The sequence below is a fragment of the Stegodyphus dumicola genome, chromosome 5 (assembly GCF_044657685.1).
Source record: "Stegodyphus dumicola isolate Sdum_Otavi_A_Nest chromosome 5, ASM4465768v1".
Classification (NCBI taxonomy): domain Eukaryota; kingdom Metazoa; phylum Arthropoda; class Arachnida; order Araneae; family Eresidae; genus Stegodyphus; species Stegodyphus dumicola.
Genome location: NC_140772.1, coordinates 28,684,167 through 28,697,036, shown reverse-complemented (window position 1 = coordinate 28,697,036; position 12,870 = coordinate 28,684,167). Strand labels below are relative to the sequence as shown.

The following is a 12,870-nucleotide window of genomic DNA, read 5'->3' as shown; positions in this document are numbered from 1 at the left end:
AACAATCTGATAAGAAATGGCTTCAACTTGTTTTGAAACTGAGGCGTAAAAGGTTACCAGCAAAGATATTCCGTCTGGCATCAGTTAAACCATTATTGGCGACTTTATCGTTTGCGCCGGCAAAACGGAAAAGTACCAAATTTTCTTGTATAACTATTATTAAATCTTCATGTAAAGTAACAATAGTATGTAGTATATAATATTATATTTGATTTTAATTTATTTTATAGTTGGCTATTGAGGAACCATCTGCTAATATAGTTTTGATTTCTGCATCTCCACTTGTAAAAGCAGTTAAAAATGTAAATAAGGTATGTTTTAGATATTAAATAATTTTTTTTATATGTTGTCAACTTTTTCCCTTTGCTAGAAGGCTATATAAATGTATATTAAAATATAAAGCAATACATGTTTTTTTTTTGTGTTAAAAATCTCTTAACTGTATTTTTTAACATTTCAGTAGAACTTATGTTATTTAATTTGAGATCTTAACTTGCAGTTAATTTATTATTATTATTTGATCATCTGGAAAGTTCTGCAGGTTTTTGGTGACAGATACAATTGAAGCAGTGTAAAGACGTTAGAAGATTGAATCACACAACTGTTAATTTGTTCTATGATGTTTTGCCATCCCTCCGACAGGTGGAAAATCATCAGATTTATTCATGAAGAAATTATAGAGGTGCTGTTTGACAGTCTATTAAAAAAGGGGCTGGGAGAGGTGAACTCAGTGTTCAAAGAATTTTGAAGTGAACTGATGAGATGAAAATCTGAGGAGCTGGGGTCTGGTAAATGTGGGGAGTGACACAAAACATCCCAGCCATACTGAAAAGTCTTCATCTGACATTTGTTAGAATGTAGAGTCAAGCATTGTAATGATGGAAGACAATATCTCAGCAGTTGGGCAGTTCTGGGCGATTTGCTATTAAATCTACTACTTGAGAAAAGTATTTTTTCTCAATTTATTATCTTATTTGGCAGCAGCAATTCACAATACACAGTTTCTTGGTTGTCCCACCATGCACAAAGCATTGCTTTTTTGGAATGCACCTCCCCCTCTCAGTGTTATTAAATCATTTGGAATTTGAATGTTTCTAATGTAATATTTTTCCAGTGAATTTTTTTGTAGCATTACTGTATAGTGTTCATTTCTAATCTCCAGAAAGGCGGGTTCAAAATGGGAGCTTCTTTGTTTCATTTCAGCCAAAAAACACTTGCTGAAATTTCAACAAGGATATTCTGCCGTCTTTAAGTATGGGGTACCATGCATCATAGCAGCTTACATGCCTAGTCTTCTTGAAATTATTATGTGCTATATTTTAGGAAATATTTAGTCTGTCTTATAATTCATGAACTGTATAATGTTGATTTTCAGCAGCACCTTCTTTTAATACATCATTGTTTACAGAGGATGGTTCATCCAGAGCTGACACGATTTTGAGGCTGAAATTTACTCCCATAAACCTCTCAAACTAGCTGTGAACTGTGTCATCAGAAACAGTGCTTTGTCCATATACAGCACAGATTTTACGAGCAGTCTGACTAACATTTTTTCTTTCTTTTTTCTTCTTTTTTTTAAAATGAGCATGTGATGAAAATGGGTTCTCCATTCTCAGCAGTACACTGTATATATATATATATATATATATATATAAATTATTTCCTAAACCATATTGATTAATTGATTATATTATCTCCTAAGTTTAATTAAAGTAGAATTATTTTAAAAGTGTGCATCCATACTGGTAAGTTATATTTTGAAAGATGTTTTGAAGTAATTTGAAAGCAAAATGTTAATAATGTTTTAACGGGGACTGGAGTTAAATCATCACGAAGAATAATATTACAATTGTAAAAGTAAAAATTAAAACATGTAATTATTGTCATTGATTGGAAATTAGTTGACTTTTCAAGGGGAACAAACCAACTCCCGTTCAATGATCAATAATTGATAGAAATACGTAAATATGAAAGTGTTTCGTCTTTACTCGAGTTATAAATTAAAGCCAAACCGGCAATTCTAGTCAGGCCAAATATTTCCGCGAATAGTTGTTACTCAAAGAACTGATTCTCATGAAGCATTTTAGTCAATTCAATTTGGAGTAAAAATCAATTACTGTAGAGAAATCTTGTAAAACTCGAGTAATCGTCCTCGACACTATCATCTTTATGTATTTGAGTACTATATTATTTGTAGAAATTAAACATTGGAAATTGTCATTATGAAATCGAAATCAAAGTAAAGTTGAAATAAACATAGAAGATTATAAAAAAGATAAATAATGCAAACTTTGCAAAAACAAATCAAAGAGAACATAAAAATAATATAAAAATAATATAAAAATAAAATAGAAAATAATATAAATAAGATCAGTGAATGTACATGAAGATATAAAGGCCAGAAAGGTATTAAGTAACTTACATTCTTTCTAGTGGGGGAGTTGGCAGTGTGTTCTCTTCTTGTCTGATTCAGAAGTGTAGGGTGTCCGAAAATTCTTAGCGGCAGTAGGGGCTTTGAATTATATCAGTCGACAATACTTGGGTGAAGAAATTTATGGTAGTGGGTGGGACTTGGAATTCTTGAGGGATGTATTTTGTGGAGTTCTTATCTGAGAGAGACCGTCTGTTAAGATTTTTTTAAAAATACTAGTGAATGGAAATTAATTAATTTCTGGCTAATTGTCGTGTCGCAATGATTAAGAATTTAAGAAAGGAAAAAAGCATTTTCGCTATCCAAGAGCTAGTAGACAGTCTAAAGGCAGTAAATAGGCCCATTTTTTTAGTAACAGTATAGTAACAGTATATGTCTGAAGACAATTAGCTTTTTACAATATATACAATTGAGTAACTACACTATATACAAATCTTTCAACTGACAGTCATCCAACTTATACCGCCTTCTCAGGTTTAGGAATAAATTATCATATCCCTATCAGTTAAATGATTTAGAGTGAGTATTTAACGCCTGCTCTTTTAAGGCAATGGTTGATAAATTGAAAGGGAATTAGATTATTTTTGAGAATTTTGATAAGGATCAAAATTTCGCGTTGTAAATCTATTGTATCTGTGCATATAGTTTTAATTCGTTGTATTTGTTTAATTATAGTATTGTTAATTACTTTTTTGGATATGTTGGAGTTCCAATTTATTAATTTGTTAGTATTGAAATTGAAGTTTCTTGTTTTGTCAAAAAGTAAAATTTTTTTGTAGTTAATGATTTGAAGATCTAGAAAGTCTATGCTATTTTGTGAATTATTAGTTTTATTAAGTTTAAGACAATTCGGATAAATGTCGGAGTTTTCAATTTTATCAAAATTATTAATTGTAATAAGGTCATCAATAAATCTGTAGGTGTGTTTGTAGTAATTTAACTCTTGTGGTTGTAGATTTTTTTGGAAGTTAAATTCTTTGACAAATAAAAAGATATTACAGATCGAGGTGCTGGAATGTAAGCCCATTGGCAATCCTCTGACTTGTTTAAAAAGTTGATTTTGAAACTTGATGTAGTTATGAAAAAGTGTGCATTTTAGGTAGGTTTTCCATTTGTCAAGAGTCATGATATTGAGTATATTAGGGAAAAGTTTTGGTAGATCAAGTAGACTGGTATAGATTTCTTCTAGAGGAAGTGAGGTATATAAGTTTTCAAAATCATAGCAGTTAATGTTTTGGATGTTAATGGTATGAATGATATTAATGACAGGAGTGTTATTATGAATGATCCAGCAATAGTTATGATTAGTGTTACAATCATTGAAAATAAATTTACAGATTTTATTAAGTTGAATTGAAAAATAATAGTCTATATTTTTCTTGTAATTATTAGTTCCATTAGCTATAAATCTAAATTTTAATGGTGTTTTATGGAATTTGGGAATCGCATAAAGATTAGTAAATCTGTTGTAGTTTGCATTGAAAGTAATATTGAGTTTCTTATGAAAAGTTTTAATCCTGTTTATTATAGATGTTTCTGTAAGGTTGTCTGATTGATAAGTAGTTGCGTTGAGAAGTTCTTTATGAATAATCTCAGTGTAGAATTGTTTTCATATAATGCTAAAGTTATTAGTTGCTTTATCTATTTTTGTAATAGTAAAAAGCTGTTTTAATTTACTAATATCAGATGTAAGTTGCGACCAGTTCAGTGTACTTTTAAATTTGAGGTGACTGATTTCTGTGGATATGCGTTGAAGAATTTTAGCTTTCCATTTTAAGAAGGTATCTATGGGAAAATTCAGTTGATAGCTTGCTTTAACTATAAATTCGTTGATGTTTATATATATATATATATATGTGTGTGTGGGGGGGGAGTTGAAGATGATATCCTTAAGTAAATAACACTTCCACACCACAAAACATTTAATGAATAATATAAGAAAAGCTACAGATTTGAATTTGAAAAACAGTACCATTGCACGTTCTCGCGCTTGTTAGATACAAATACAGTTCTGCATGACTTTTAAGTATTTAAATAGCTACTCAGCACCTACTCTTGTTTGCTATTTTAGCAGAGTTCTTTTGTTACCACCTTCGCGTGGAACCAATATCTATATGTCATCGTTGTCTTTCGCCTGCTCTCGCTGTCGGCGCATAGGTGATGCCCTCTGGTGACTGTGTTGAACTAATGGATAACACAGCTCGGCGATCCTGACTCTGTTTTCGCCTTAAAAAATATGGATCAGCACACTGGTATATCAAAACAGCACCTGAAAATAAATTTTGGGAAAAAAAAAAAAAAAAAAATAGCAAGTGTGGAAAAAGAGCCATACACAGTCCTAAGCAGGAACAGTCCAAGGTTTCATGTGATCATCTGCTGTAGTGGTACAGCCAGGACCTTCATGGTGTCCTACATTTTCCACCTGGTACCGATCGTTGAGATGAATTCCTTTCACATGTCCTTCTCCTCTAGGAACACCTGTAATTGTAAATATGTGCTGGATCTTCTCTTGACTACAGTAATCTTCAAAATCGTTAGAGCAAAAGCCGTACTTTTATCGCTTATTATTCTCAACAGATTACCGAAAGTTGATTGCTGCAGTTTCAACTTCTGCAATGCCTCTTGAGCTGATGTAGACTTTACTGGATAGAGTCACATGAACTTTGTAAATGCGTCAACCACGGTCAAGATATGATTGTAGTTCTTATTTGTCGAAGCTAGAGGTCCTGTAAAATTCAATATGGAAAGTGCTCAAAGAGATACTATCTTTTGGTATAGGAGTCAGCAACCCTTCGCCCTTAACTCGTTTTTTGTCGCACAAAATACACTCTACATAATTTGAGATAACTTGTTCGATTTGTTTTAAGGTTAAGAATAAAAAGTCCATTTTAAGCAGATCTCACGTTTTAGACACTGCGAAGTGTTTCTTGTTGTGGATAGATACTACGTATGATTTCTAGCTCCAAAGCTTCGGTACCACAAGTAACTTGCGACCACTGTTGAACTTGTATAATACACCATTCTTCACTAGGAAATCTTTCTTTAGTCCTTGCTCGACTAAGGATTTTAGCAACTAGAATTTTTCATCACTTCTTTGCGCAGCTGCATTTTTGGCTGTAACTTCTCCCTGAGAATAGGTAATCATCATCACAGCATTTCGGCTTAATGAATCCACATGCTTCATTTGCTGCCCAGATCTGTGAACAATTTCATAGTCAAATTCTTCTAGAAGTAACACCCATATCGCCACTTTAGGGCTTAAATCTTTCTTGAACATTGTCTTCTGCGATTATTTTCAAGTCTTGTTTTCTGATATTATTTAATATACTCATGATGATTACAGTAAATTGGTATAAAATACTACTTTACCTTGCTTGTTTCTTGGTCGGGTCCCGGCTGAGCCCCCAGATTTTCTGTGGGTGGGGAGTTGAAGATGATATCCTTAAGTAAATAACACTTCCACACCTCAAAATATTTAATGAATAATATAAGAAAAGCTACAGATTTGAATTTGAAAAACAGTACCATTGCACGTTCTCGCGCTTGTTAGATACAAATACAGTTCTGCATGACTTTTAAGTATTTAAATAGCTACTCAGCACCTACTCTTGTTTGCTATTTTAAGAGTTCTTTTGTTACCACCTTCGCGTGGAATTAACATCTATCTGACATCATTGTCTTTCGCCTCGTTCTCACTGTCGGCGCATAGGTGATGCCCACTGGTGGCTGTGTTGAACTAATGGATACCACATATATATGAAATTTATTCAGTAATGGATTATTAAGTAAATCTCCTTTGAAGAAGGAGTATTTATTCAGTAATGAATTATTAAGTATATTATCTCCTTTGATTATTAAGTGTATTATCTCCTTTGAAGTTAGTAGAATTTTAGTTGAATGAAGTAACTTATAAGCATTTAAAAATGAATCTTGAAATCTTTTTAAAAAAAGAAACATCAAATATGAATCATTAAAAAAATGAAAAAGTAATCAGTAAACCAAGTAATTATCATCATTGATTGGAAATTTGTTGACTTTTCAAGGGGAACAAACCAACCCTCAATCAATTAATAAATGCAAAGGTGTTTCATCTTTTACTCAAGTAAGAATTATGATTCCAAACTGGTAAGTTGAGTTTAAGCCAAATAGGTAGATTTTAAGTGAGATGAATTTAAGCACTATATAGAATTCATTATGAATGTGGCAGTTCCGTTTAGTTTATAGTTTTTTTTAAAAACGTGAGTAGTAGTAATATTTTCTCACTTGAGTAAAGTGTCCCCCAACACCCTCGCTTTCATTTATGTTAATTCAAAGTAATCTTTATAAACATAATAAACAGAATGCAATCTTTGTAAAGAAATTATTAAATATAAAAGTTGAAAAATATTTACAGAAAATAAGGTACATTAAAATGTACAAAATGAAATGTATATAGTATACATAATTGGCCAGAAGACGAATTAACTTAAGTGCTTGCAAGTCTTAAGGTGGAAACATGTCTGTTCCGTTACTATCTTTGTATGGCAGAATACATCCTAGAATTGTGCATTTTGAGCAGAAAAGAAGATATTTAAACATTTGCCTTGATCAACGTCATTCCTTGTCACTAATTGCAAATTATTTGGAAGCAAATGATCTGAAAAGTCACAGAACTTGCTGGAAGACCTATTATTTTAATAATGATGAAAGATAAAACAGCCTAATTTACATTTTTTTAATAGCTGGTTAATTCTTGAGTTGCATAGGTTTTTGGATCTACTCATGAAACACCTGTATTTAAACAGCATGAAGCATCATTATTGAAACAGCATTTATTAGTTAAATTGGTATAATTACTTTTTTGGTCTCTATGTTAATAAGCCTCCATTCTTTAAGATGATGTTTACATTATTAAAGAAAGTAAGAAAGGAAAATATTTTTAATTAAAAGCTAATATGTGCCAAGTGACAAAAAAAAAAAAAAAAAAAAAAAAAATCTCATGACCGGATAAAGCTTTTTGTGCCACTCACAGGGTTAAAGCTAATTTAGATGAATGTGTATGACATATGGGACATGCTGAATAATAATTACTTAAAGTGTTATGGCAACAAGAATCCTGCTAATACTGATAAATTTACAAGACTAGTTTCAAAGGTATAAATATAGAACTTTCTGAACTTCTTCAAAATTAGTCTTGCAAATTTTATCAGTATCACACTGATTCTTATTGCCTTAGCACCGGTAATAATATGTATGACATGAGTATTGATTATAATAAAAACAGTTTAAGCCATTAAATTTGTTGTACATTTTCTCATTTAATCCAACATGATGACACTAATGAACAAAATGTCTCATTACCTATGCCACTCCATTGCATCACCTATGCTATCATTACATTCCGAAATGATATTGGGTCTTCTGATGTATATAACATGTCATTGACGGCTTTGAAACAAAAACACCTCAACATGCATGGCAAGTGGTTAGAGATGTGCTTTTCTTTAATTATTTCATAAAATAAATATTGAAGGATATTTTTACTTTTTGCTTTTTATGTAAATCCCTCAGGGGGCTCACTTTTGTGAGTACGGGTGTGGCAATCCCGAGGTACCCTAGCCCTTCAGGGGATCATCTTCTTGGTGAGACGGGTGTCACGATCCTGGAGCCCCAGTGATCTATTCTCTTTTCCGTCTCCTCTCCTCTTGGCTGGTACTTTTTCCCTTCCCTTCTCCCTCGTGGTTTCTCTCTACGGAGTTTGGGGCTTGTCACGAGAGACTGGAACAGACCTTGTCTCTAGTTCTCGAGTGGTGAGAAAACTGCCCACGTTTTTGCCGTGCGTGGAGACCCGTGTCGCTGGAAAGAAGGGTCCTGGTAGTTGAGGGGTGAGGTACTGTCCCCAACACACTACTTTGGCCTCTGCTTCAGCTAAATGGGAGGCACCTTAGTCGTCCTCACGGGTGTCAATCGGCTGGTCACTAGTCCTTGTGTCAGTGGCTTGGGGTCAAGCTCTCGGGAGTACTTGCTTTCGGGAAAGCCGACTGTGGGGCTTCAGTTTGCGTATAGGTCCGGCTAGCCCTAACACAGGAATCTGTGTTCCCTTGTTGGGCTCCGTGGTGGGCGGGGCCGTCGGACCCGAATCTTTATTCTTTCACTATGGCTTCTCATATCTACTTAATAAAAGATTTCGAGGTAACTCCTGTCACTCAAGTCACTCCTGTAACTCAACCTAGTTCTGAAACTTCTACTGCTAAACCAGTCACTCAACCTAGTTCTGAAACATCTACTGCTAAACCAGTCACTCAAGCTAGTTATGAAACGTCTACTGCTAAACCAGTCACTCAACCTAGTTCTGAAAAGTCTACTGCAAAAAAATTACGTACAGATTCAAATAAAAAAAATCATAACAATAGTCCCTGTTTCCTAGTCATCTCTAGTCCTTCTGGCGAAATGCATAAGATGTCTCCTTTCGTAATAAACAAATATATCCTATTTTGTATTGGTGAGCCGAGAAATATAAAGCGTCTCCGCTCCGGAGACTTGCTTATTGATACAAACTCAGCCACCCAGTCTGCTTCTTTACTTCAGATAACTAAACTTGGGCAAGCGAATGTCACTGTAACACCACATAAGTCACTCAACTATTGTCGGTATATAGAAACATACAGAAGAATATATATATACAGAATATCTTCTGTATATAGAAACATACAGAAGGTCGAATCTCAGAATTCGACCTTCTGTATGTTTCTGAAGAAGAGATCGCTTCTGAGCTATCCGACCAAAATGTCTGCGGTGTAAGGCAGATCAAGATGCGCAAGGAAGGTAAGTTGATAGACACGAAACACGTGATCCTTACCTTTAACACGCCTGATCTGCCTAAGAATATTAAGGCCGGATATCTAAATATTCCTGTAAGACCTTATATTCCAAACCCTATGCGATGTTTCCAATGCCAGCGTTTCGGCCATTCTAAGACGTCTTGTCGTGGCAACCTCACATGCGCCCGATGCTCACAGATTGGCCATGATTCTGAAAATTGTACCGCTGCACCTGTTTGTATAAATTGCAAGGGTGAGCACCCAGCATTTTCACGCCTCTGCCCAAAATGGAAATTGGAAAAAGAAGTGCAGACTGCAAAGGTTACGAGGAACATCTCATATGCCGAAGCCAGAAGATTAGTCCAGAGCACACAGCTTCGACCAAATACATCATACGCCAGTGCTGTAAAATCATCTCGTACAGTCGCCACCCAAACATCAATAGGCACACAGACCCTACCAAATAAACCCCAACCGTCTACATCCAACAAGAAAAAAGAAAATGCGACCCATATAGTACAAAAGAAAGAAACAGTTATTCAAAGTAAGCCCAAAACTACTACACATAAAATATCCAATAAAAATAGAAGTCGCAGCAATAGCTCTCTTGATCAGATGATTTCTGAATCTGCGGATTCAGACTTTATGGAAGTAGAAGAGGGTCTAGAAGTTCCCAGGCATCTACTTCCACGAAAAACAAAAGAACAGCACAGAAAAAACAAAAACCATTCATAATGGCCACCCTCATGTCATGGAACTGTCGCGGTTTCCACCGAAATTTGCTTGACATCAAATCTATTATAAATGCGTATCATCCTGTGTGCTTAGCTATACAGGAAACAAATCTGAAACCAGAACACCATGCAAAACTTCGGAGGTTTTCTTTCGTCAGGAAGGATAACCTTGCATGTGAGCGTGCCAGTGGAGGAGTAGGTCTCCTCTCCTCACTGGATTATCCCTCAAATGTACTTCCTTTGACGACATCCCTCCAAGTTGTCGCTACTCAAATAAATTTTGATATTGTTGTTTCATTTGTTTCTTTGTATTTGCCTCCAAATGAGCACATTTATCAGCAAGATTTAAATAATCTAATAGAGCAGCTGCCTGAGCCTTTTATCATAATAGGAGATTTTAACGGCCATAGTCCACTCTGGGGTAGCAAAGATACAAATCGCCGAGGAAGACAAATTGAGCAGATGATCGAAGATCACAGCCTTTGTCTCCTAAATAATGGGCAAGATACGTACTTCCATGAGCCTTCAAGGACATTCCACGCTCTCGATCTTGCCATCTGTTCACCATCTCTGTTGCCATTTTGCACTTTTAGTGAAAAAGAAAATGCGACCCTGTAGGAAATGACCTGTACAACAGCGATCATTATCCCATTTTTGTATCTCTTGCACCAAGAGGAGCAAACCCCATGTCGAGACTCCCTCGGTTTATACTGGACAGGGCAGACTGGGAACTCTTCTCTTCCATTGCAGAGCTCAGAGATCAAATTGTAGAAGATCGGCATATCGATGACGCTGTGGAAGCTGTTACTAATACTATTATTCAGGCAGCTATGCTTTCGATTCCTAGAACATCAGGAAAAATGCTTAAATATACGAAACCATGGTGGAATCGCGACTGTCATGAAGCACTGAAAAAACAGAAAAAAGCATGGGGTATTTTTCGTAGATATCCTACTCTGCGAAACCTCATAGCCTTTAAAAGAGCCAAAGCAAATGCACGAAAAGTAAGAAGACAGAGCCAGAGGGATTCTTGGATTTCATATGTGTCCTCAATAACATCCTGTACGCCTAGTAAGCGGGTTTGGGAAAGAGTTCGAAAAGCATGCGGAATGTATAAAGACCACTCACTTTCCTTTCTGGAAAAAGATGGCCGAGTGATTAGCTGCATAGAAGAAATTGCAAATACTGTTGGTGAGACATTTGCTGCCGTTTCTTCAAGCAGAAACTATTCACCTGCATTTCTCTCTATCAAGCAACACTCTGAAATAAATCCCATTGCATTCAACTCTTCCAAATCTGAGCCGTACAATAGAGACTTTACTATGGTTGAATTAAGGAGAGCTTTGTTGCAGACACATAGGTCTTGTCCTGGTCTAGATGGCGTGTATTATGAAATGCTAAAGCATCTGTCCTATAAGTCACTGAGTGCCCTTCTCACACTTTACAATAGAGTGTGGAAGGAGCGTACATTTCCCAGTGCATGGAGGAGAGCTGTTGTCATTCCTATTGCGAAGCCAGGGAAAGACCCGAGGAATCCCTCGAACTATCGGCCAATTGCCCTTACCAGTTGTGTTTGCAAACTGTTTGAAAAGATGGTAAACAGCCGCCTAGTCTACTTCTTGGAAAAGAATAATATTATATCGCCTTATCAGAGCGGTTTTCGAAAGGGGAGAACGACCGTAGACAATATGCTTCTATTAGAGACATCTATTCAAAAAGCCTTTGTCAGAAGAAGTCACCTTGTCTCAATATTCTTCAACATTGAGAAAGCTTATGATAAGGCATGGAGATACGGTATACTCCGGGATCTTCACGAGAGTGGCTTGCGCGGCAACCTACCAATTTTCATACAGAATTTCTTGAACGCTAGAACTTTTCAAGTAAGGATTGGCTCTGTTTTTTCGGATGTTTTTCAACAGGAAGAGGGTGTGCCTCAAGGCTGTGTGCTTAGTGTAACGCTTTTCAGTTTAAAAATAAATTCTGTATTAAAAGAACTTCCACCCACCATCTTGGGATCACTATATGTAGATGATTTACAGATTAGCTGTCGAGGAGCAGACATGAGATACATAGAGATGCAATTGCAGATGGCTCTGAATAAGATCCAAGAATGGTCAGACAAACAGGGATTTACTTTTTCGAAACAGAAAACTGTGTGCGTGCACTTTTGTAGGAAGCGAGGTCTCCATCCTGAACCTGAGTTATATCTAAATGGTACGATTATTCCAGTTGCGCCCGAAGTAAAATTTTTAGGAGTGACGTTCGACCAGAAATTGACTTTCCTTTCTCATGTTTTAAACCTGAGAAAGAAGTGTTTCAAAACACTAAATATTTTAAAAGTGTTGGCGAACACCTCCTGGGGTGCAGAGCGTTGCTCCATGCTTCGCATTTACAGAGCGCTTATCCGCTCTAGACTGGACTATGGCTCAGCTGTTTATGGATCCGCTCGCTCATCTGTTTTGTTAAAACTGGATCCTGTTCACCATCAGGGTTTGCGGATTTGCTCAGGAGCTTTCAGGACTTCTCCTGTACACAGCCTATATGTTGACTCTAACGAACCATCACTTTATCTGAGGTGTGAGCAATTGTCCCTTTTACAATATTTTAATATTTTATCCCAACCTGAACATCCCAATAAGCTGTGCTTACTTGATAATGAATGTAACACACTATTTGAAACACATCCATCCTCTGTTCCTACTTTTCCTTTAAGAGTTCGCCCTGTCATTGAGAAATTTTCCCTCTCTGATATGCACCCCCAAGCAGTACAGGATTTTGAAATTCCACCTTGGAAAAATTCACGGATTCAGCTCCTTGATGTTTTCAAACATCACGTGAAGGCGAGCACTAACGAGATCGTTTACAGAGAACTTTTCGCTGAGCACAGGCACAGATATAGCAGTTA

The 12,870-nt window shown here is 35.9% G+C and overlaps 1 protein-coding gene across 1 annotated transcript in view; it reads left to right on the top strand.

Annotated features, from left to right (window-relative positions):
• The window catches only part of Pyroxd1 (pyridine nucleotide-disulfide oxidoreductase domain 1), a 59,473-nt gene that overhangs the window by 9,426 nt on the left and 37,177 nt on the right, over window positions 1-12,870 (top strand). The window contains exon 2 of the mRNA XM_085816522.1: window positions 231-311. Coding sequence (XP_085672648.1) covers window positions 231-311 — 81 coding nt within the window. The remainder of the gene's footprint in view (window positions 1-230; window positions 312-12,870) is intronic.